Source organism: Athalia rosae, chromosome 3 (genome assembly GCF_917208135.1).
Source record: "Athalia rosae chromosome 3, iyAthRosa1.1, whole genome shotgun sequence".
Lineage (NCBI taxonomy): Eukaryota > Metazoa > Arthropoda > Insecta > Hymenoptera > Athaliidae > Athalia > Athalia rosae.
Genome location: NC_064028.1, coordinates 16,622,374 through 16,648,417, shown reverse-complemented (window position 1 = coordinate 16,648,417; position 26,044 = coordinate 16,622,374). Strand labels below are relative to the sequence as shown.

At 35.5% G+C, this 26,044-nt stretch overlaps 3 protein-coding genes and 2 long non-coding RNA genes across 19 annotated transcripts; 2 read left to right on the top strand and 3 right to left on the bottom strand.

The window, feature by feature from the left end:
• Positions 1-107: 107 nt before the first annotated feature.
• LOC105683463 (calcium release-activated calcium channel protein 1) lies at positions 108-14,898 on the bottom strand. Of its 13 annotated transcripts, none has more exons than XM_048652693.1 (5): positions 13,815-13,832; positions 13,539-13,609; positions 3,997-4,184; positions 2,551-2,679; positions 108-2,464 (listed from the first exon to the last, which is right to left on the bottom strand). In XM_048652693.1, exons 3-5 carry the CDS (start codon positions 4,150-4,152, stop codon positions 1,940-1,942), a joined length of 810 nt encoding a protein of 269 aa, XP_048508650.1. In that variant the 5' UTR covers positions 4,153-4,184; positions 13,539-13,609; positions 13,815-13,832; the 3' UTR covers positions 108-1,939. The 13 variants fall into 13 exon arrangements, with proteins under 13 accessions (XP_048508650.1, XP_048508655.1, XP_012251496.1 ...); XM_048652698.1 differs by lacking the exons at positions 13,539-13,609; positions 13,815-13,832 and adding exons at positions 2,952-3,024; positions 3,084-3,797 and having other exon boundaries at positions 3,997-4,136; XM_012396073.3 differs by lacking the exons at positions 3,997-4,184; positions 13,539-13,609; positions 13,815-13,832 and adding exons at positions 2,952-3,024; positions 3,084-3,148; positions 3,811-3,983.
• LOC125500303 lies at positions 2,352-5,307 on the top strand. 2 transcript variants are annotated; one of them, XR_007277622.1, is made up of 2 exons: positions 2,352-2,489; positions 4,718-5,307. It is a non-coding gene; the product is annotated as an uncharacterized LOC125500303 (long non-coding RNA). The 2 variants fall into 2 exon arrangements; XR_007277621.1 differs by lacking the exon at positions 2,352-2,489 and adding an exon at positions 4,191-4,618.
• An 81-nt stretch (positions 14,899-14,979) lies between the features above and the next one.
• Positions 14,980-25,075, top strand: LOC105683406 (SEC14-like protein 2). Of its 2 annotated transcripts, none has more exons than XM_012395966.3 (10): positions 14,980-15,442; positions 21,956-22,025; positions 22,477-22,520; positions 23,078-23,195; positions 23,316-23,525; positions 23,608-23,688; positions 23,775-23,974; positions 24,101-24,249; positions 24,352-24,503; positions 24,636-25,075. In XM_012395966.3, exons 1-10 carry the CDS (start codon positions 15,392-15,394, stop codon positions 24,752-24,754), a joined length of 1,194 nt encoding a protein of 397 aa, XP_012251389.1. In that variant the 5' UTR covers positions 14,980-15,391; the 3' UTR covers positions 24,755-25,075. The 2 variants fall into 2 exon arrangements, with proteins under 2 accessions (XP_012251389.1, XP_048508641.1); XM_048652684.1 differs by lacking the exon at positions 14,980-15,442 and adding an exon at positions 19,263-19,310.
• Positions 19,509-23,905, bottom strand: LOC125500299. The gene is made up of 3 exons (XR_007277617.1): positions 23,764-23,905; positions 23,417-23,558; positions 19,509-22,758 (listed from the first exon to the last, which is right to left on the bottom strand). It is a non-coding gene; the product is annotated as an uncharacterized LOC125500299 (long non-coding RNA).
• On the bottom strand, positions 24,827-25,950 carry LOC105683409 (thioredoxin domain-containing protein 17-like). The gene is made up of 3 exons (XM_012395968.3): positions 25,746-25,950; positions 25,589-25,670; positions 24,827-25,463 (listed from the first exon to the last, which is right to left on the bottom strand). The coding sequence occupies exons 1-3, from the start codon at positions 25,948-25,950 to the stop codon at positions 25,307-25,309; spliced, it is 444 nt and encodes a 147-aa protein (XP_012251391.1). The 3' UTR covers positions 24,827-25,306.
• Positions 25,951-26,044: the final 94 nt, after the last annotated feature.

Genomic DNA, 26,044 nt, shown 5'->3' with positions numbered 1-26,044 from the left:
CTAATTATCTATACTACAATTTTAGGCTGTACGAATTCATATGATCCTTGTTTATCAATTAATGTTTGTATGGCTACAAGTTGTTAATTCATACATAGTAATACAACTTTTTCTGATTAGATTTAGAGATGTCATTTTTATTTTAGCGTTGATACACTTTACACATTCATAACACTCTGTCATTAATAGTCATATAAATATAATACACAACTTCAGCCATTCAACGTTCTATCTCACGATGATTACTAAATAGTAAGTTTATAGTGATAAATAATAAAAGTAGTGTACATTTGATAAAATATATGTATACTTCTACTACTGTCATTGCCATGAAAAAAAAAATTAATGTGCCCTCAAATTAAGAAAAAAATCCAATGATGTGTGGCGATTTTACTTTACATAACGTGTTGCAAGAACAAGATTAAAATCACCGATGAACATGACCGAAGAACTGAATATAAATATAGATGCGCTCGCATGTACTATGATAAATTAAAAATATGATTGCATTTAGGCATGTAAAAACTCACAGATCTTTGAAAAATAGTTTAAGAATTCACAAAAAAAAGGACATCTTTTTATAGCCTGAGTTAGGCAGTTGTTGTCATGGACTCCGATTTGACAATAACTGATAAAAAGTTTTCAGAAATGTTTATCAGTTAAAAAATGTAAAGAAGAGAGATCTCTCCTCCACTTTTAATTTTAAAATAGATTTGGAGGGTCCGTTTCAACAATTATACGATTTGAGTTTTACTCTCAAAGAGCTTACTGCTCTTACAACTAAAAGTTAAGTAACTATGCACAATAGGGAATGTTTAATTATATTAACAACGATCCAAGTAAATTTCTGTTCTAATATGCTCAGATAACTACTGTATATAGGAAGATGATTGCTTCGAATAACCTTGGGTTAAATCAGTATATCATCCATTTTTTTTGTTATTGAATAAAACTGAGCAAATAAGAAATCGAAAATCACTAAACCAGAACTCTTATTTCCCATTATATAACCACACAGAAATACATATCCCACTGTGGCATTAAGAATGAAGTCTTTTATAGATTCTATTGTGGCATGTATCCACCTTTAAGAAACAAACAAGCGTCCAAATTGGAAGACTAGATCAGTCCCAAGAAAAGAATGACAATGGATGAAGAGAATATCACGAAAAAATGTACTCATGAATTATAATATAACGTATTAAATTACAAAACGATAATGCGAATGGCTGCGTTTCAATGTTTTTCAAAAATCGTTATTACTCATAGTTTTGATTTGGGTCATGAGTAATTAATTCTATTATGTCAACAGTATTCTGATTTTCAACATCTATGAAATAAATAAGAACGTGTATCAATAGCATAGGTGTTTCAAATACTTGGAATAATAATGTCAATTTTCTCCTATTGCATGTGATATCAATTTTCAGGAATTACAAATCATATTTGCGTATCAGGCGCCGCCATGATTCAGTGCTTCAATATGAGTATGTGTATCCAAATACTTTACCGCGTTCAGATACGATAAATGAGAGGGTAGACAATTATTAACACAGGGACAGCATGATGCCACAAACTCGCTGCATATTACTGTTCGCTGTTATGTGATGAAAAAAAACAAAGTTCAAGATTTTCATTGAAACACAGATGAAAATAATCCTAATTCCAGTAATAAATAAATAATGTTCCAAATGTTAGAAATGTGCATTCTATACAAAAATTTCATAGCTTTTTGAATATTGTTTATATTACTTTCATATTGTAATAATTCAGTGGTATGAACGGCGTAGCATTCAAATGACCTCAGTTTCAAATTCTTATCATCGAATTACGACATAATACGCGTTGAGCGTGAATAAAGTCAAGTCTTTCAGTTGGTACTTTACTTTCATACTTTTTCAAGTCTTCCGTGAGAAGGCTATCTACAATAAAAATTCTTTTATACAATATGGATATTACCTTGTAATAAGTTCATCCCATTTCTGCCCTCAAGATCAGTAGATTCTATTTGTTCTTTGAGCAGTTCCAACTCTCTGATTCCGCAAGCTGTGACTTCATATTTATGTGCCACTAGGCTTCTATAAAAGTGTATTGCAAATGCGACAAACACTATCAATACTGGAATTAACACAACACATGCAGACCATGCCGCAACATGTGAAATATCATAGAATTTAACCCAACACAATATCGCAATCTCTAATAAAAACAGTAATAACCCTAACAGAGTTGAAAATGCCCAGGCAATTTCAATGTACCAGTGAAGGCGCTCATGTGGCGATTCGTTAACAAGATTTATACTGTGAAGATTACAAATAGCTTCGATGTTTGGAAGTATACACGTAGATATCATAAGAGCCAGCATATGGACGGCCACAAGTAGTGTTGTGCAGATTGCAAAAGCAACCAACATAGCTGATGGTACTTCCGTTTTTGAATCCAACTGCACTTCAACCATGGCTACCTGTTAGTAACGAGTCAAGAATAAGGTATTTTGAAATTTGTTGAATGCGTTTGATTGGCTTGGAATTCTAAATAATGAGATCTTACCATAGCAAAGCCGGAAAGCAGAGCTGAAGTTTTGCTGGAAGCTTTCAGTTTAGCTCTGCTCAACTGTAACTTCCTCCAGGATAAGTAGCTTGGAGTATGAAGTCCATCTCCCGATTGTGACATCTTTGTCTAATGAAAAACAATGACTTTCAGTAGTTCTTACAAACAATTTTTGGGGGCAGATAAAATTACTACGTATTACACAGAAATTACCTACAATTACAACTTTTGTGTTAATATTTTTTTTATACACCACTGATATTTATCTATTTTTTTTTTAAGTAATAAAACAACCTTCATAAAAATAAAATAAACCATACTCCGATAGACAAAACGTTTTAAATGTAAAATATGATAATATAGTCTGAACAGTGTTGTAGATAATGTTAGTAGAAAAATACCTCCATGCCACAGCCAATTCTTTCAGGCGGTAGAGAAGTCTAGCGATATAGCAGTGTCGATTGAATGATTTTCCTAGCACATATTACGTTTAGTGTCTGATGTTTTCGAAAAATATGCCAGAAAAAACGTACCGAATTATGGTGCCAATAGAAGTGCTTGTCGCAAGTTCCGCAGGAGAGAAAAAAACCAAGAGGTGCTGAACCAAAGAAAATAGTAGCTACATTAAATAGGAAACTTATGATACTGTAGGATTTGATCAATGAAATGATTTTATCAGACTGTTTTGCAATATGCAGAACAATCAGACACTGGAAAATTGGAGACTACTATTTGCAATACTTTTTTTTTTTTTTCGCAAGTAGTTCATTGGACATTCAAATGTCAATGTGACACTGCAAATCTAGGATCTTTGCAAAATAAAAAACAAAAAACAAAAGTTTATTAGTGTTTAGTGCTACACAGGACCAACTTCTCAACCATGACAAAGAGACAAACATACAACAGGTCTAACTACGCAAACAATAGATTACGTCATAACGAGCAAGAAATAAAAAACAACCTGGCTAGTAATATAGTTATTTGTCATTTCGGAAGACCCCTATGAACATGCAAAATTTGATTACTAGATTGAAGATCAAATAAAATTTAGTATACATAAGATAGCAAAGTGTAAGTGACATGAAAATCTTTTGTTTTCCTATCAATCGATAAAGTTATCAAATCATTCAATTCTCTTTTCCGTCAGCCAGAAGCAAAAATTTAAAAAAACATCTTGAGAATCAATCTATTGCACTATAAATTGTGAAGATAATATCAATTCAACCAAATACTGTTCAATGTACAAACTGTATCACTTACATTTTCGTTGAACACCCAAGAAACAGTAAGCACCAAGAACAAAAGGACGTTTATATTGATAGCAAGAAATAAGTGCAATCAGTTACCCTAACATCATACTTTAGGAATACAATCAAAGTTGATTTCCACCTCTCACATAGCAAATTGTTTGGTGGATAATAACAATTGTCAATTAAAGAGACGTACCTGACAACTATATGCTCGTTTGTGGAAGCAATGGCTGTTATTATTGAACTGCTGGGTATGCGAATGTGTGTGAACCGGTAAATGAGAGCAAGGAGGTGGTGCACCCTCCGCTTCAAACACTGAGTTTCGCGCAGTGCTTGTCGACCATACAGACATTAGGCCAATGCGTTATGTGCCCACAGCCCGCACTGAAACAAACAGAAATAGTTAATCTTACAATTGATTCTAAAGCAAAATGGAGCATAATTTGAATGCTGCTTCAAACATCATGTAGTTCAAACCTTTATGTCTCCTTATAAAAACATAAATATTGACGCATTCAATTACTAGCTAGTTTTTAGTAATGACAGCATCTTGTATTTGTACAGGTCAGTAAATAACTCACATACTTTTGATAGCTGTGGAATGGTACTATAACTCTTTGCTTTGTATATAAAGTAAACTTGCCAACCATCCACGTGCAGAGCACGTATCTGCGTGTGGAATAATAAATTTTGCATCAATGAGCAAAAAATATTGGTTCATGTAATTTATAATTATGGAATGAATGCACAGAGGGATGAAATATTTTTTGTATAAAGATTGCTCTCATCGCTTATTGACTTGTTCAACATTATACCAGGTAACTAACTGAAATGCCAGAGGACTTTCACTCTTAAGATTCTCAGAATCTTTCACATGCTCTAGAAGAGATATTTATTGTATTCATCTGCTGTTTCAGATCCATCAAATGACACAAGAATTGAATGCCAAACACTCCTGACAAAAGGTGATCATTGTTCCCTTCAGGCATGAAAAAAATTTCTGCATTTTACTACTTTTAAATCTCAAGTTAAAGATAACCCTGGCAAATGAATAACAAGTAGTGTATCAAGGAGAAGGTGACTGTACTGATTGTTACTGTGTTTGTAGGTCAAGGTGAGTATGTAACGTAATGCAACATCATAAGCGACAATGGTAAGCAGTGACATGAGCATAAACTAGGAATCAAAACGACTTGAGAAAAATGAATAGCGATGGGCGAAATTTCTCTTTGTCTCTAGCTATTGAATTCAAGAAGCTATTAGATATGATGACCTCTTCTAAGTATATGGAAACCCCAGAAACTCTTCTATAGGCATTAACCAAAGGGAATCGAGGAAATTCAATGAAGAGATTCAAGTTCAAACTCGTAAAGATGATTCAAAAAATATGTTGAATTTCATGGGTCTTTGTACGCATAACATGTTGTCAAGAAACTTGAAAAGTTTCGAAATATGTAGTCGCAGGAATGCTTTTGTTATGAAAACTTAAATAAACGAACTCAATTGATTCATGATCAGCATTACAAATTTTATAATAAACATTGTAGTTCGTCAATATTTAATTATAGAATAGACGGTGATTAAAGTTAGCTGGTTTAGCTGATTGTTTGATCAATTACTACCCCAATTAAGAGTAGCCAACCAAGGATAGATGCAACTTTGCCTCGTTCTTTGGAGCAATGCTGAAAATATCTTGCTGATCTAACTTCACAGCAGCCGGGCTACAATTAATTGAAACTCACAAAACTGTCTGAGCATCATGGAACTGTGGTGAGCAAACTTCATAGCATGCAGTCAAGTTACAAGTCAATTTGATCCCAAGAATCAGTCGATTCGATACAATAGACCAAATTAATAAAAAGTATACTAAATCAACAATCTAATTCATGAGCCAATCAAAGTTGAAACAAATCTGTTATGTATTTAAATACATTCAATTATTAATCGATAAGCAACTTGTTTGTTGTCTCAATGCATATTGGATGAGAGATTTTGTTATTTATTACTAATAAATGGGCTTTGCGCTGTTTATCAAAGTAGATAAGTATTGTTGAACCAAAGCGGTAGCTAGACAGAAATGTATGTAAAACAGAATGGGGATCTTTTGTGTAAATATTGGTATCAAGTAAACATTTACGCTGGTATTAGAAATAAGGCCCACGAGTTATCATTGGAATTATTCTAGACATGGGTAAGTGATAAGGATTATCTCGTTCGAGTTCAGTATTTTTTACAAGAGTAAAAAAATAATCGTACGATATTCTACTACACAAATTCTGCAGTTGTAATAAACTTCAAAGTAGTAGCTACCGTATTCTATCAGAAACAATTCCTACAGAGAACTGATAGATGTTTGCAATACATTTGACATCATACAACTCAAAGGCCCTTGTAGCATCAACCAAAACCATCCAATAAAAAACGAAAGGAGGAAGTGGTGCTCGTTTATCATACATAAATGTAATCAGCTGTTTGATAACAGGAAGAGACCTCATTTTTTAAAATAAGAAATAATGTAGCAGCTCTCAAAGTGTGATTTTAGGATATTGAAAGAAAATACTTCAAGTTTTTTTCCTGTACAATAATCAAATAATTTTAACAGCATAATTTTACTCGTTTTTCGGCGGGTACAGAAATTACCAGATCACATGAATGTCAATGAAAGAGTATAAAAGAGCAGATAATATATACACGATATTTGCAAAATTGAAATTCGTTTACTTATGAATCACGTGTCACCTCGGTGATACAAATGTGGGCAATTGTTATGCGCTCCAAAGCACCATACGTGCTCCAAGATGAAGTTTTGAAATACTTCGTAATATAGGTCGTGCAATAACAATAATTACAAATTCATTTTTGACACCTCAGTGTGAATTTTTTTCGACAGCAAAAACACAAAAATAACTGTAGGTAACATGGATAAAAGTGTTCAAATGCCGGAATATTTTTGAATACCCAAGAAAATTTGTGTTTCTTATCCGCTTTACGTTGCCCTCATTCAATTTTATAGCCAACTGCTACGAATTATGCAATTGGTATCGAGATCATACGTGCATGAAAAATAGGTATACACGTTGAAATTGAAACTTGCGAGACTCGAGGAATACCACTAAAAATAAATCACGTGAATGTCTAGCTCACGTAATTAAAAATCTTCTGTTGACTTTATCGTTTCTTTTCAAACTGAGGACAACCGGCAACTTATAGAAAAAAAATCAAAACAAACCGACAATAATGGAACTGCATTATCGGAAATCAACCTATTACTCTTAATTGAATATTTCTAGGTTAATAGCAAAAGTAAATAAAGGTGAGTTACCATTTTCAGAGCGGCGAGTCCGCCCTATGTCAACGCATAACTCAAATCGGGACAATTAAGGTCAATTATTTTTGTAATCACGGTATGTTTAATCACTGCAATTCACACACTTGTATGTTCTCTACTCCACCATTGTGTTCTGCTTGAATTCTCTACGTCAGCTCCGACTGAGCTCATCGGATGTCTGACACGTTCCGCGTCCTTTGCCGGACTGAAAACAAGTGAACTAGCGATGCGCCGAAATTCTGCGAAACCTACCGAGAATTTACGAACGACAACGAATAAAATTCTGAACGGATGGCGGCAAAGAAATGCGCACGCTAATCTCAAGTTCAAGGCGATATATCCCCATTATGTATATGAAAATCATTTCAGTTTATTTATGATTGATCTATAGACGTCCAAACAGGATGAATGCACATATGCCATTTTGTACCGTGTGAATTTATTCGATCGGATGTCGCACACGTGTTTGTGAACTTAGATATGTATCTCGACCGTTGGTCAGCAGATGTGTTCGTTCGTTCTAATTGTAAGAGTATTAGATAGGATGCTTTTGCAGCGTCGCGATCTAATCAAAGGCACTTGAGATCAAGTGTTAGTAATCTGGAGATTGACTCTAGTACCCCATGGCGATAAACTTAACGCCATTTTCACCATAATTTTCACTTCATCAACCTGATAAGAATGCGATAAAAATTCATCATAAGCCGTGAGCAAAATAGTCGATTCATAAATTTCGTGGTAATTGAGAACGAATTTTATTATCAGGACAATATAGAGGTATTACAGTTGCCCCAAACGAATCACTCTTCGGAGTGATGTATAAAATTTGTACGTATTTTGACGAACTTCATCAAAGATGCGTTTATATCGAGTTATAATCGAGGACTGTTGATCATTATATGAACAGCCAAGGTAAAAATGATATAACTACATATAATGAACATGCCGTATAGCAACAGTTAGTATAGATTATTGGATGAAGCGAATGGCGTTACTCTGATCGACGATGATCGTATAATAATCATGTCCCAGAAACCATAATGTATAACGGTATGGACAGTATAATAGATATTTTTTTTATTCTCTCTGGCTATTATTCATAACAATAGTAACGGATGAACATATATCCCTGTCGTACACATTATACGTATAGCAATTCTATTGTACACTTATAAATAAAAACCATAGACCATAGATCAGTTCGAGTTATATATATACGTAGAATTTTCATCGTTTCTATATGGATGTGCTTTGATTACGTAATAATAATACTTCTGCATCATCGTAGTAATTTTTCTTCAATTATACAAAAGCCCCTGTAATATTCACACGTGATTTTTTTTACTGGTAATTCGTTAGTCACTCTAGGTGTATAATAGACCGAAATTATGAAGAACCTAATATACGCCCGCGACTTCTGAAGATCATAAAACCAACAACGAGAAAATAATAAAAATATGTACATTAAAGGTCTCGACTAAAGACGTGCAAACTAGCAACGTATAACTCATTGAATGGAAAATTTGGACATCTCACAATCGCAGCTATTTATACATACCTATATCATCGCCAAATGAATCTCTTCTATTCACGCTTCCTTCTCCTTCCCTTTTTTAATTCTCTCTTCATTCCGTGTATTTCATGTATTAATGTTTTAATGACATAATCGGTTGAAAAATTTCGAAATTCGACCGAGAATTAATTCTGCGGCCATTTTGTCGAAAGACCGATGTAAGAACGTCCGTACAGTACTCGTATACTTGCAGTATTTCAATTCGGCGGTGAAGACGTGATTCTTTGAGGCATGTATGTATAATAAAACAGACAATTTATGACAATATAACACACGTTTAAACGCTAACATAAAATAGATACGTGACAAGTAATGCAGGTCATACATTGGATATTTTGTAATCGGTGGGTAATAATTCCGCAAATTTATTGGGAATAAAAAATGACCGAACAAAAATCCTCAGAATGTTAAAATTACGATATGATTCAGATTTTTCTCATCATTAATGAGATCTATATATCGGACGCGGTGTTGATTAGAAGTAATCATCCGAAATACTTGTGAACAAAAACAAACCAACAATTCTTAGATTTTTTTTGTTCGGCTGTTAAAACTGAGAAACAGTGTCGTTCGAAAGATCTATTTAAGCGACGCGATAGCGACGTAGAAATTTTCGGAATAACGATATCCCGTTAAATAAATGGAAATCCAGAAGGTTTGAAATGAAAAATTATCAGCCCACAGCTCATTCCACAGTATCGAACAAATTTCGTTATCGATTGCGTCTTATTCGATTCTTAGTTAAATTTAATAATGATAATATAAATAATGGTCGATCACTCATTTGCATACTATTCACGGTTATTCCACAGTGGCAATCCGCTATGAATGTAGTGAAAAAAGAGGAGAGCGAAAATGCTATTCGCAAACAATGTACGGTACGTGAAACTATTACTGTTATTTCATAAGGAAATATTATTTTTAAACAGTTCAGCTTCGCGATGTTTAACCTTCGAATTACGCGATGCGTACAACCGCGTGGATCATTTAACGTTAGACAGGTGCACAGAAGGTAACTTTTCAAATGCATAATAACTAGGGCATACGCATTACCCGATCGTCGTGACGATAGCTAATTTATATCCAACCAGATCTACAAATAATCGCGTCAAGTGAAAAGGAATTTTATTCCATGTTCAAGTAACGATATTATTTATTTATATCAACGCTGCAGTCGTTATATCTCGTAGCGCCGCATTTTTCCGACACTGTTTCCGAGTAGATCCCGCGTCGGTTAGGCCGATGATATCGTTGCTTACTGTATTGCAGTAAGTTTAATTTTGGTTTTTCAAACGTGGCAGTCGTCCAGGGTGCAACCACTTCGATGAATAAAGGTAGAAGGATCGAGTCACGGCCAGGGCACCCCTTACCTATTTCTCGTTGGCGTCGTCTGATCTATTTTTGAATATCTTTTCCTCTCCGTATCGTAATCGTTCGCGATTCCGGATGCGGTCGACGGTGATCATCAAGACACGCAATTTAATAAGATTATTATTACATTCGAGAACAAAGATTCCGATTAAACTCTAGACGGTACGTATCGTACAGTATACCTACACATTCTAACAACGATCTGCTTTAATTTCGTCTTCTCTGTTCCATTAGAGCCGAGAGTCACCCGAATTACGTTGGTATTTACACATGACCCGGGGAAGGCGTGACTCAGAAAATATAATGAGAAAGAATAAAACAAGATGAAAACAAAAAGAATTCGCAATATTCAACGAAAATACTCTACGACAGCTGCGAGACGTTGAAATCACTTAAAACTTATTATAAAAACGGGCCAGTGAGATAATTTCCCTCCCTCCAACATTTCAGCTTCACCTGTAGGCCAGTCCAGCGAAGTATTCGCACACATCGTGCGCGCGTAAATTTCAACCTCCGCGATTTTTTGGAGCGTTAAAAAAACGTCCGACAAAAAAATGATCACTGCATACGTGGGCGGTGAGCTTTGTATGTTATAGCAGTGGTCCCTGTGGCGTGAAACTCTCCGAGCCAGCTGCGATTTTTTTTCTTTTTCACTCAACGAAATTCGGGGAGATCAACCATACCATGAAGCATACTCGAAACCTTTGTCTTTACAGACTATATTTTTAGTACAAACCATAACTTCCCCGAGGCAGTTATCGCTAGTAATCACAAAAAAAGACTTCGATTCTTGTGGCCCCAGCATCCTGTATCGATGAAACCTTGAAGAAGTCACACGAGTCGTTGACTGATGATAACTAGCAATCTTCAGTCAACGCACGAGTCACATGTGGCCGTTGAGTTGCCTATGATTTGGCGCCTATACCTCATGGCTAGTGGTGTCTTCTTCTCTTTCAGACTAATCGAAAGAAATAGGTGGAATTCTAAATATTCCACTTTCCGTTTCTTATGCTCCGCTGGATGCCAGGTGTAAATTATTTTTTTTTCTCAAAAGTTTACGTTGAAAGATTTAAACGTTGCGGTAAATAACGAAGAGAAATAAAGCTTACTCGACAGCTGGAAATATCTGAAACGTCGATTTATGAGTTACAACGAGCCTTTGTCCCCCTGTTGCGCCTCTATTTTAATTTATTTCATGTCATTGCGAATAGGAGCCTGCTGCGGGGTTTCGTTCTCTCTTAATGTGACCCATTGTGACGAATATTTTTAGATACGATATCCCAGAAACGCGCGATATATCCCACTCCTAATAGTAGGTACTGAAGTTGGCTCGATCCGATTCCGAATTTGCCTATGGGAATAAAAATAAATGGCAGCAATACGGAATCTCATTCTTTCTCTACCCGTCTCCTTCGCTCTCGTTTCATCACACTCTCTCTCTCTCTCTCTGTGCACGTAGTCTTATGTGTTCAAACCCGTTCTTCTCGCATTTTTTTGCACCTCTTTACGTTCCCTACTACAAGTCCAAATATTCCGTGTCATAAGACGTACACCAACGGTGTCGATTTAAAAACATTGAAAAAAAAAACTGTTTACTGATGAGCAGATGTTGGACTTCAAGTAGGCATCACGCACATGAAGTTCTCTGAAAATTTACTATTCGCTACGAGATTCGCTAGGTGCTCGAATATTTTGAATACGTGAATCACTAACGATTTTGTCTAACAGAAAATCGAAAGTAAAAAGGTTTCTCTGATTACAGAAAGTCGCAGAAGAAAATTAAAATTAATAAATAACCAATCTGATTGAAAACGATTTTTGGTCGATTCATAAAAACCTTACCGTTGTAACCAACTGTAGTCGGTCAAAATTTATACCGATTAAGTTTAATATGTTGCGTACATTTAACGTGTCAATTCAATGCATCATTCTGAGTGAATTATTCGCAGTGTTTTTGAGCTGAATTTATCGAAGAGCGCTTTCTTTCTTACTCCGTTAATAATTGACATGCAGACACCATGCACTACTCGCATCGTAAAACCCCACCAGCGATTATAACGAATGAATGAATGACGTGATAGAAATGCAAATACTCCTCAAGTATAATTCGGTGAATGAATTTGGTAACTTTTCGTTCAATTATAGGCGTTACTTGTACCTGAAGCTTTCTAGATGTCACCCGATATAGAAAAATGACGTTCAGATATGAGTCATGTACTTACAAGCAGGGAAAGCTATAATGTAGGTCGTCGGACTCTGGTGCTGATTGTTATCGAAATATAATAAATTTGGAAATTCTATCTTTTTTTACCCTCACAATTTTCCGTCAGAAATGATGTTCAGTTCTACCAAAGTCCACGGTGTACCGTGATCAACAATTTCAACCTCCCCGACTGGTTTTTATTTTCTAAATTTCTTCTCATCTTCTCCTCTTCATACTCAATTATATCCTGAGGACAAATATTATTAATACAAGGACATTCATCGGACCGGCAGTGCAACGTCAATCTTTACTCCGTTTTTATACATATGTGCCATATATTATGTTTAGAATTTTCAACAGCTCTCAAGTGCTGCACCGACCACGTTGAATAAAAATAAGATCGTATAAGAAGTGATTGAAGTTCTCGATTATTATGTCTCTAGACCAAACATACGAAATATTTCGCGGGCGCCATATAGCAAAATGCATCCCTGCAATCCACGCGCCTTATTGATCGGCGTTTGTATGAATGAAAATAACACATGGACGGCAGATTTCAACAAATTTTGCGTATTTCTTACACTCAGCAAAAATGCTTCGATGAAACGAAGATGTGTTGTCGACTAGCATCGGTGGGATGAGCCGAAAACTTGTGGGGCTACAAATTACCGCTACTTTACACCATGGCATCGAGCAGTACATACATGGAATACGCGCAAAAGCGACGCCATTTATTTATTCTATCTGCGTGTGCTTGATGCATGGGGTATGCTATGGGTGTGTTGCAGATGAAATTTGATCGAACAGCAATACATTGATATAAGTATTCATATGAGGCATTTATTTCAGCGTCATGATGATCATACGTTAGATGAATATGACGTATAGTTTTCTCGTGAACTGTATCGCTCGAATTGAATCAAATCCAAAAAGATTCGCACCTCTGCGATGCGATGCTTATGAGAAGAAAATTTATTGATCTAAAATATCATAGACAGTTACGAGTAAACAACCGGCTGTAAACGTTCGAATTTGAAGAACTGGGTAAACAAATAATGAATAATTTTCCAATGATTTATCTTATTTGAGTAAAAACAAGCGATCTGAATTCTTGAATATTACGAACGCATTAAATCGAAATATAACGTAAAGTATATTACCGTAAGAAGAGGTAGAAATATGGTTTCGTGAGAGAGAAACGATATGCGATGATGATGACCATGATGATGGCAGGATGTATAGTATTAGCTTTCATAAACTTACAAAAATAAATTCTCCAGGAACCACTTGCGACGTCTTGGCACGAAGAAACTGATCGCGCACGTTTTTTCTTTCTATAAAATTTTACACGTATTATTCTCTGACGTAAACAGCGCGAATACTTTTGGGTCTGGTTGTTTTTTGAAAACCCTCAAGAGATTTGTATCCTGCTGCAGTGGAATTAGCGATCGTAACTCAAGAGTTGGACGTTCTATCTTTTGCGCGCACTTTTAATTGGGCTTTATAAAAAATTCCGTCAATATTTTCTAGTAGAACAACTTAATAACGACGACTGACTTCAGCGATGAGCTAAGTAAATATTAATTTTGATTTCATCGTTCACGTGTGACTGCTGGCTGTGGACCCATGGTTTGACTTTGACTTTGACTGTTGGCGCTTTGCCGTGGCGCGCGCGAAAACTACGTACGCGCATAATCGATTGCCAATTTGTTGTTAAATTTTTCACTTGTTAGTTTATTGTTAATCCGTTAGATAACAGCACTTGACGTATCAATGAAAATAGCAAAGCGCGGCGCGTATTATTCGAATCAATCAGAACATGGCGGTCCATGGAATTTCGAAATGAAATTCTCCAGAGTTTCAAATTTAGCGGCGAGTGGTTGTTTTTTGGTCCTTGTCAATTCAAATTATTAATGACGTGAATAGTAATTACGAGAAACTGTACAAATAACCTTCGGTAAACCTCAACTATTTCTGTACAATCTTTTTCCCATATACCTTCGGGAGAAAGTCTAGCTCGTAGATTCATGTATTCTATAGAATCTGAAAGTAGTTGCATTTTCACCCTTTCCAATTTCCCCTTCGCCATTTCTTACGTAAAATTAAGAATCCCCCTATTCGACGTAATCAAGAAAGGCAGTTGAACGACATATTAATTAAGTATTCAGACGTTTTTCTATCCAGCAATTAATAAACTGGGTCATAATTTGAAAAGAAAAGAAGTAGAACCATAGATATATCTATGGTAGAACAGAACAAAGTGTCGAAGACGTTTGATTTTTGTAAAATATTTTACCTTTCCCCGTTCGTTTCTCGCGTCACTGGACAAGAGCGATGATATATGAGGGAGGTATACGTGTAATTAGTTTTGACAATTACCCTGTCAGTCGCAAATCGTTGTTACAGTTGATGAACGGACTACATAGTCGACATTACGGAAGGTCATTCACTTCCATCGATCAAGAATCCCCTTCCAGAGAAATTTCATCGGGATATCATTTAACATTATACGGAACCTGTTACTCCAAAGACCAGGTTCGGGTCTCGATACTCTTCTTACGAATGGTTTCGAATGGTGAACGTAAGTATGTATACATACCTATCAAAGTGGTTACGAAAAAACACAAAACGATGAACGCCCGCCGAAGCTTTCACGTGATCTTTTTATCCACTCATCGACGAGCAACGAACGGCATTGCGATTATACCGCAGTGGGATTTATGATTTCAAACGGAACGGCAACGCGTCCTGTTGCAGCTGCTGGCCGGCGCGCTCCTCGCCGCTATAAAATTATATATAGTTGAAGAAAACTAGTCTATCTGAGACCGAACACCAAACGATACTTACCGATACTCTCCAGATAGCAACGCGACATACGCTGTATAGATTTCGTACCACGTATCTCCGCATATTGTATGTAAATACGCGGGCAATCCTGACGTACAGATACCGAATATATAGCTTGTTATTGGTTCTTCATCGAATAATATCATTGCATTAATTCCATCGTTGATGACCATTATGTCTAGTTACCTGCGCATTGATTGAGCCGTTAAAATTTTTTTACATTAAAAGCTGTTTTCAATAATAAGGAGGAAAATAATTACTCTGTGAAAATGACGCCAACGCTCGGATTACCTGATGATCAAGTCTTCGCTCTTATGAGGGTAAGTTTTTTACCATCGAACATCGATTTTTATCCATTTTGAAAAATAACGATCATTTTCCCGATATTTATTTTGATATTGGTACAGAAAATCAGACGTGACACGTCGGTATTTTCCTTTCACCCGGACAGTTTAGATCCTTTGATTTCCTTACGCAAAAGAAGAACCGTTTAGTTTCTAGTTTCAAGTATACTTATAAGGATCACGATTAATTCTTCCGCTATATTTTAATCGAGAAATTCCGGTTTTCAACTTATGTAAACATTGGTGTTTATTTTCAAGTTGATACGCAATTACGTTATTATACTCCAATTATTAGATGTCATTCCGATCATAAACCGATGGCGCATACCTCATCGGGGTCCTACGGAAATTCCACCGCTTAATAATCAATAATTAAAATGAAATGAATCCGAGTAAGGATCAAGCCTTCGTGTCCAACGTCTTCTGATATTGCATGTCGATGTGCAGTTTCTTTGTCATCAATTACTAACAATAAGAATTATTTCAACCTTCGAGATATTGCGGCCAACTGATACGCTTTAATGTACTATATAGGTACACGTATTCATTATATACTTATGCAATGGATTAGCAAATAGCAAGGTTATTACCGTCGTTATTGTGTCACTTGAATCACAATATTGGTAACAGAAAGTACAACATACACGCAACGAAAAATCGCGCAAGCACGACCATTCTGTCTCTGTAAGTAAAAAAAAAAAAAAAAAACAGATTGGCTAACACAAATTTCAGACATTCTTTCTTTTTTTTGAAACGTTATTATTCGTATACATAGATTATTATTATCCGTGGCTCGGTGTGACATATAAAGATAGTTTGTTTTTATTTACCGGTGTCCATGCGTGTTCAAGATTAAAACCGGTATTAAATTAACGCCGATAAAATCGAAAAAGCGAACGTTAATAAAAAACAGAAATTAAATATTCTGAGGCATCGAAGGTTGATTCGGATCATCAAATCGATCAGTGAAATAACAAGTCTGGTGTACGAAATCATATTTCAATGATCTTGCGGGCAAGAAGTTGCGAGTAAAGTAAAGCATATTACCAAACTGTTGTCGACATATATTCAGAGTGTGAACAAACGACTAGGATTGTGCATGATTACACGGACGTTATGACAGCGACTGACCATGAACAATAATTATTCATATCCCAGGCACGAAAAATCGGGAGCAAATATTGTCGTTGAAAATAAAATTCTGGAAATATTCGGTACCCTTTTCGTGAAAATGGACCACTGGTTGAAATGAGTTAGGATAGGAAAAAAATGAAAAACAAAACCACGTGGCTAACGTGTATGAATTTCATGTGCGATCACTGGTTAGATATTTTACGTGCGTACATATAGCATTGCGATAATATTCACACCAGCTTTTTTGAAAATCATATACGCGGCGCATTCAAATCTATGTCAACGATCATGACACAGTTCAGGTTTTACGTAATTTGAATATGAAAAACATTTAAGAGTTTTCGAGCAGAGCACATTAATTCCTGCGTCTGAAAACTTATAGTGTCGTAAACACCAGCGGTATAAAATACATGCCTTATATGGACCATAATTTCTATGGGAATGGTATAGTACGCAGAGCGCGAATAAAGGTAGACATACCAGATAGGGGAAACTCGGGAAAGTCGTATTTCGAAGATCTATCTTTTTTCTTTCTTCATTTTATTAATTATATTTCGCAACTAATTAGTGTATGTAGTATAGGGATAGATTAAGATTAGCGTATAGTCTGCTTCTGAAATGATAATCGCACGCATATGTTTTATAATCTTACATGAAATTGCGAAACTTTTATCTCGGGCGAGCAGCTGCATTTTTTCGTCTCATTAATATCTCGCCTCTTATTTGCGCCGATCGATCGATTAATCGTATTCAAAAAAGTATGTATACCTATATATGCATGTATAACTGTACCGTAGACGTGACGTGTACACTGCAAATCTTTTTTGATGATGCGAAAATAAAAACGCAGTCTCTACATTAACTAACAAGTTGTAAGTTACATTATATATCAGAATTTAATTAGTTTTATAATTACATAGATACACAAATAAGAACGGTCTTATTTTGTACCTTAATGACGTTCGCGTGTTTGATGGTTCTTTTTTTTTTTTGCGGCATCCAAGTAACGAGAATCTTTGCAAATAAATTCATGTATACCTATGTATGTAGAACAATCACCGTTATAATTGATGTACTTTTTATTTATAGAACTTGCGATTCTCTGGTTCAAATATATAATTATTTCGACGTGTCCAGATAATTGATTGCAGAGATCATTGCACTCCCGTCAAGGAGCGGTTGAACGGATACGTCGTTCTCAAAAATCAAGGGGAACACTAACGATTTAATATTTGGAAGGCGCAGTTCAACCGGCTGACGACAGATTCTTCATTCAAATTATAATTTATTTCCTGAAAGCTATTGCGGTTTCCGTTTCCAGCGAATCTTCTTGCTGCTAATAGGTCGCTTTAATAACAAGATTAATGTGCATGTATACCTATGTATCATGTAAAGTCAGTACGGTGCAACTGGGCACAAATAGTAGACACAATCAGCCTCACTTTCACTCAACTTTCTGTTCAAGAGTAATTACATATCGTTGGCTGAGCACAAGTCGGGATAAGTAATCATTATACAATAATCCGATCAAGAATTTAGAGATCAAGCATTCGGATAAACGAGACACAGATATAGGTACAGATTTATAAGCGCACAAACTACATTCGCTATGGAATTCATAACGCCGACAATCAGAACTTCTCTACAGTCATCGTTACGTTACGTAAACTATTTATGCGCCAATTGTACAGATCGTGTAGCAGCAATTATTTGATAATTTTTATTGGGATAGGTAAGCACAATTAGGCAATGAGCACGAACACGAAATAAATTAGCATGCTGTGTAATTGCAGTATAAGATGTTTCTGTATATTTTGAAAGTTGAAATCTTCGTTCACATATGTGTATGAGTATCGTTCGATTTAATCAACTTTTCAGTTGGGTAAAACTAAAATTGAAAGTTAATTTTTTAATTAAGTTAGACATTAAGATATAATCAAGTATACATATACATAAAGGTGATGACAGAGACAAGAAAAGTTATTGGCACTGCATCCTACTTTCGAGGAAAAATAAAATGGCGATACTGGTTTTCGAAAATATCAAAGAATCTTTTTATTTCCGAAAATTCTCATTCAACACAATTCGTTCAATTGGGAGAGTATAATATCTACGTCGCTTATAACAAATTCAAGAAAGAAAAAAAAAATTTCTCGAAGCAGTATATAAAAAAATACCTATGCTACTATTAAGGAAAATGCAGACGTCGAAACATAAAATCAAACATAACAAAAAATGTGAAAAAAATTAAGGTACAAATAAAAATACTGGTACGAAGAAGCCTGTTCTGGAATACCGGCAAACGGAATTATCCGTAGATCAGCTGTCGTTAGTTTTAATCTCTACATATTTCTGCATACATGTCGTAAGCTTGGGCCTACCATATAATTATCCACACGTGCCACTGTTAGTGCAATATCAAAGCTCGTAATGAATTATAATTTATGGAAAAGATGTTGGCGCCGTCGCCCTGTTTCCTCTCGATTGAACTTATAAATTGATCAGAATAATTGTTCAAAATCACATCCCCTCGGGACAAGGTTAAAATTTTGGGGTAAGATACTGGTATATAAAGTAAGCACTGGTTTTCAGTTCACTCCCGGATCTTCTGCTCTTCATTTCGTTCGGAATATATCTCGCTCGATAATTTTTTTTCAATTTTTTTTCATATTTCATCATGGGATGTTTCGTTGACGAAGCACTGAGAAAGGTAGGCGAAAACAAGAGGTAACAACGTTCTTGTGCGATAAAGTTCAATCTTTATAGTTTCGGTGAACGAGTAGAGCCGACGGGTTTTTTCTTCTCTTTACAAATTTTCTATACAAAAATGAAATACATTACTGCAGTCCGGCGCACATAATATAGGATGAAATTAGCAATAAGTTTATGGTTTGGAGTGCAGACTTTCACCTTTCTTTCACACGTTGCACATAGCGCAACGCGCAAACATAACTAAATGCGACTTCCCATTTTTTTTTTTTTCTACTTTTCTTTTTTCATTTTTATTTTGTCGTTAACAACTTTCCATAATCATTTCGTGGGCGATATTGTAACACCTATATAGATACGTTTGTATAACAACGACGTAAGTTCCGCCGACTTGTTGTAAAAAAAAAAGTCGGGCACATAAGTTAGGGCGAAAAGGAAACGAAAAAATTGCCGGAAATAATTTTCTTAAAATATAAAACTAATTGCAGAGATGAGAAAAAAAGGAGATATTATGAAGCTGCAATTTATTACGTTACGTAAGCGGTGAATTAGTTTTATCCACTTTTAATTGCTCGTTGGTTCAAGGCGAACCTCTTAATTTAATTCAAATCTCGAATCGATCTGACCTGATACTAGATGATGATATAGCTTGTACCGTTTTACCGTACCTGCCTATAGATATATCGTTGGAATTCGCAACTTTCCCCGCCCTCTTTACATTTCACCGCCATAGGCTTGTTTACGTGTTTACAAACTTCCCACTACTTTATTAATTTATTAATTTAATTTTTTTCTCAAGTCAAAATTATAGTAAACCACAAATTAGAAATATACAATTTTTTCTTTAGACGTTCAGTTTTCTTCAAGTGTTAATTCTGTTTTACTACACCCATGCATCGGTTACTCAATTCAATATTCCAAAAAGAAACTTTTATTATCAAGGATGTTTTCGCTGATGCAAAATCGTGGTCGTAGTTAACACCTCTAGTCTCTTGGTAAACTTATATTTCTTCCTGATTTTTATTTTTTTTGTTAAATGTTTTGCCTCGCTTTCGAAGAATTATCGGACGTATCTAACCGTGAGCAAAGGTTTTACATCAGCGAATGAAAATTTTTTACGACTCGAGTCGGTGATTGCGTAGTAATGTAACAAGCGATCTAAAAGTATAGAAAAAACTTCGATTCACTCTTAACGTGACGTGTAATAGATTTTTCTTGTTTCGAAATCTACGCCTCATTCGATGTTGTATTGTCAGGCTTCGTTGAAAAAGGGAAAAAAACTAATTTCTTGTTTTTTTTTTCACATTAATTACTTCCATAGAGCTCATAAAAAATTACTTCATCCCAAGAAATCGAGCAGGAGGTAATGAATGATGAGGTTGACGAGGTGAATGGATTCATGAACATAGAGAAAGGCACTTGCTTCTCGTTATTCACACGTTTTATGGCAGGAATTTTGTTCGATTACATGTACACTCAAATGTCGAGTTTTTAAACGGTCAATCATCCCAAATTTCTCCTGAGTAAATAGGCGCGTCATTTCAAAAGACAAACTAAAGTTGGCTATTCCCCTCGAACATCTGGGCGACTTGTCTATCTGATCAATTCCATGACGCACGTAAAAATACATTTTTAATATTCATTATTTCTTTAATTATTTGAACGATCCCAACGTCTGAACTTTCGGTTGGATCGAAACGGAAAAATTTGAGTTTTAAAGAAGAGTTTTTTATTTTTATTTCTATGCAATAAATAGCAATAAATGAAGTCATAAAAATTTTCTCAAATTTAGCCGCGGCGACGAGTTCTTAAGTTGTAACCATTCTCCGTCTTCATGCAAAATGAAATAATATATGTAACCAGTGTCGTAGAGAATGTCCCAAGAAATGGCCTTCGAAAAGACGTTATGTTTAGCGTAGGCAATTGCAGTATAGTATCAACATGTGACTATTAACAACAAATCTTGAGGCACCTCACACTTTTTATAAACATACACTACGTGCATACGTATATGAACGCTCACCTTACGTTCGAATAATTTTTTTTTCTTTTTTATTCTCTGAATCTGTACCGTCAGTCAGATGGGATTTTTTTTTCTTCAATCTCCTCTCGAGTATACGAATGTAGACACATCATAATATACTGTTAAAACTCCAGCTACTCGTACATAATTAGATGTGGCAAAGTTCCACCGAGTAGATTTCGTAGCGATAAATTGCTCAACCCTTACGTTTTACATATTGTGGGTCTCAGAAAATTGTTAGAAACTTTTACATCAAGAGAAGACTGCGGAAAATTGAGTCTTCTTGAATCTTAATGAGAATCATTGAAATCTTTCGGTTGCTTCAAGTTGGATACCACATACAATGGTTAATGCTGTCTTTTCTTGGAGAAATGTTTGAACGACTCTTCCGTAAAATGAAAAAGTTTTAAGTATTTCACAACTTATACAAATTTTCAATCTCGTTCTGGATGATCTAAAACAGGTTTTCAAGAATAATTTCGAGGTCATGTATCTAGTGATTATTATGTTATTTATCTTGTTCACCGCATTCTCATTGCAGATTTTGAATAAAACTGAAGATGATTCGATTAATTCCCAGATTTTTCATTACTTTCAATTTATTTTTATTTATTTTTTTACAGTTCAGACGTAGCGTGAAGGATGTTTTGGAACCGCACCACGACGATCAATTTCTGCTGAGGTGGCTAAGAGGTATTAATAACAACTGGATTCCAGTAACTTCGGGGCGATGTGATTTGATTAACAAATCCATTTCGTATACAGTTTTTACAATTGAAGTATCCCCAGTTATAATACATATTTGCGGTTGGTTAATTTAGAGCCAATTTTGTGGCATTGGAATAATAATTAGATATGTAAATTTTGTATAGATCATCGTAGAATAAATAATAGCCGCGGTCTTGAACAATTAATTAAATGATGTTAACTCGAGTTTGCGGCTTGGATTTCCCAGTGGTGAATATGAACTAGCTTGCGACTAGAGAAAATGTAAATACGCGGTCCAAAGTTGTTATAATCTCTGCAGATTTTATAACCGTAATCATAAAAAGTTTTGCCGCAGGCGGTCACCGTATTCATGCATCGTACCACATTATTTCAGTCTTGTACTCAATGAATATTAATTTATTTTTTGCTTTTTCAGCGCGAAAATGGGACCCGATTGCAGCTGAAAAAATGCTAAGAGATGTGAGTTCAGTCTCAGATGTTTTATGAAATGTGTGAATAACACTGTATCAAGGCCAAGTAAAATGATGTGGTAAAAATATCGAAGATGTCGATCGCGATTGAGTAACTTTGGATCATAATTTTTACGGTTTCTTCTCCAAGATTCGTTGGTCGATTTCACCTCATTCACCTTGATCCCGGCGGCTCAAAATTGAAAAGTTTCAAGTTCGTTCGCGATTAGGCAATCACCGGTTTGAACCTGTATAAATTATAGTTTAATAACATATCATGATATGTAGAACGTCATATGCTTAATAGTATTGAGCGGCGATCCTGGACGCAAAAAATAGAATATAAGACATGATTTCGATGTAGTAATACTTAATAAACAAAATCCGGACCTTTTTTTTCTTTACCCCGAATTACGTAAGTGGTCAAAATAGCAAAGTCGAGCTCTGAATGGAAAAAAACAACGCTATATGAACATATAAAACAATACTAATTTGTCGCTGATTACCTCCTATTGCGTTATCAAGCGCTGACGGACTAGCATTGTCATAATTTCAATCGAATTACAGTCACTTGAGTGGAGAAAAATATGGCAAGTTGATAGAATACACGACTGGGAGGCACCGGCAATCTTCAAAGATTATTTACCTCGGGGTACTAGCGGTTTCGACAAGGATGGCGCCCCAGGTAAACATTCTTTAGCATATGCTCATAAAAATTTCAATCTATTCACACCAGTACCAATAACTGTATCAATAGCCCGCATACGGAAACTGAACGCAAATAAATTTAATATCTGATTCATAGTTGTCATAGCACCGTTTGCTGGACTGGACATGTTTGGACTCCTTCATGTGATATCAAAAAATGACATGATGAAAGCTACGATACAGCAGTTGGAGTCATACCTAAAGATATGTGCAGAGCAGAGTAAAAAGCACGGACCAGTCGCAAATCAGCTCACTGTCATTTTTGACATGGAAGACTTCAATTTGAGACAATACGCGTGGAGACCAGGTTTGTCTTCATTTAACAGGCACTTCAAAGTTTCTAAAGGAACAAGAAGCATCATTCAATACTTGACGTATAAAATTTCTAGCTGGAGAAGTTGTAATCGGATTGATTCAGATGTACGAAGCAAACTACCCAGAGATTTTGAAGATGTGTTACATTATAAATGGTAAATATTTGCTCTGGCTGATCGCAATCAATCAATCACTGAGCTATACGATTATATTTGTTTATGTTAACATACCAATTTTACAGCACCAAAGGTTTTTGCTCTTGCATTCTCCATTGTGAAGAACTTCCTGAACGAGTACACATTGTCCAAAATTCAAATATACAAAGCAGATCCTGACAAGTGGAAAGCTGCATTATTGCGAACTATCCCAGTTGATCAAATACCCAAACACTTTGGTGGTTCCCTGACTGACCCAGACGGCAACCCAAAACTACTTACCAAGGTAAATTTCATTGGAATAAAAAAACATGACCTGTATAATAGGAACCATGAATGATGTATTAGACGCTCACGAACGCGGATATATGTTTTTTATCAATGCCTGAGGAACTGCTTTGAATATCAACAGATTTGCCAAGGTGGTAAAGTGCCCAAGCATATGTACACGAGTAAAGCAGATAAAGAGAAAATTAACGATGACTTGGAGACAGCAACTATTAAAAAAGGCGACAAACTCACACTAGATTTTTTGGCAGCAGAAGAAGGCAGTTTTCTGCGGTAACGCATATTTTTGCATGGGCTATTTACAAGGAGTTAGCCCCTTTGTCAAAGTGAGTTTGTGCTCAAGCACCATTATTAATGAACTATCATTCATTCCAGATGGGAATTCAGATCTGAGGGTCATGATATCAAATTCGGAATCATAATGAAAAATGATGATGGAGCACAGTCTGAAATTATACCTCTTCACAGAGTTCCTGCTCATCAAATGGACGAAATTGGTGTCATCACTTGCAAAGCACCAGCTACTTGTAAGTTTAATGCTGAATAGATTCAGTTTCATGATCGAGCAAGTTAATTCTGCTCTACTTTTTACACGTAACTAGGAATTCTTTCTATATCAAGTGGGGTATGGTCACTACATTATCCATTTGACGTTTCAGATTCTGTCATATTTGACAACACTTACAGTATAATGAGAAACAAGAAGATTCACTATTCCGTGCAAGTTACGCCTCCATTACCAACAGTCACAGAAGCATTGGCTTTGAGTAATAACTGAAATAAACAAATAATAAGCTAGTTAAATTATAGCCTTTCAGGATCTACTAGCACTCGGTTGATGTCACAGAGACCCTGGAGAATGTGTGGTTTATTCACCCGTGACTTCAAGAACAAAATATCCATGTTGTAAATAATTACCCATCTTTTATATTTTCATATATCATTTTATAACTTCTGTAATTAATTTTGCTGTTGTTTTTTTCTGTTCTTTTATTTGGTGATCTGTGATTGAGTTCAAGTTTTTTACAGTAGGAAATATTTGTTATTTGTGTAAACGTATAAATATATCAATAAATGAATGTATCTATAGTTACCCCAATATTCTCTTTTGTCTTTGATTCAAAGCTATAGAAATATAGATAATGAACAAATATCGTTACAAATTAAAGTTGATACCATTCTAGATGACTAGCTTCCTAGGTATTGGCCACAAGGCCAAATTCATTGATAGTTAACATTGAATAACTGTATCAATAACTTTTTTAAAGGATAAATTGTGACGATAATTGAACGTTGGTAGCTTGTTGTTAAACATACATTACTGGATAGTTTATTCATCGTCGTCTGTGACCAACATCTCTACGAGTTCTACATCTAGACATTGATCACCTTCCAGTCGCTTCTGAGTTCCCCATCGGGCCAGGGTTGGTAATAGTTGCAGTTTTGTTCTACTGTCTGTTCGAAAAGGGCATTTTAGGTCTTTCCAACTGTAAGAAGTTAATTTTGTCAAAGATTAGTATGCAGCAATGATTGCTTATTGTCATCGTCTTCCATTTTCCTTGGGGAAAGAATCAAATGATCTTAGGGTCAAGAACAACGGTTATAAACTCACAAAGGTCTATCTCCGACTTCAACATAAATGAAGTGAGAATTTTCTGGAGCAGCTTCAAGGCCCTTTTGAATGAACGGCTCCGCTGCAATTCAGATTCCATGAACGATTATCACTCAGAGGTTACGTCTGATATGTTAATGTGTTTTAATCAATTTACCTTCGACGCAGTCAGGGCACCAACTGGTTCCGTTAGGTAGTTTGCTACCACTGTATAATACGTGGACAATATTATCTTTCGGGAAAGCTTCTACAAATTTTAAAAAATTTTCATAACCTTCAACGTGATGCCGGACAACCATTTTTGCCGATTTCTTTTTGGTAGTAAAATTTCTTGATATCGTTCTGAGTCCAGCATATAACATTTACAATCCGTAGCAACTTTATAGCCCCAAATAATTGAACTGGGTGATAAGAGGCTATTGTCTTTATTATCGAGATAACAGCTATAAGTATAAT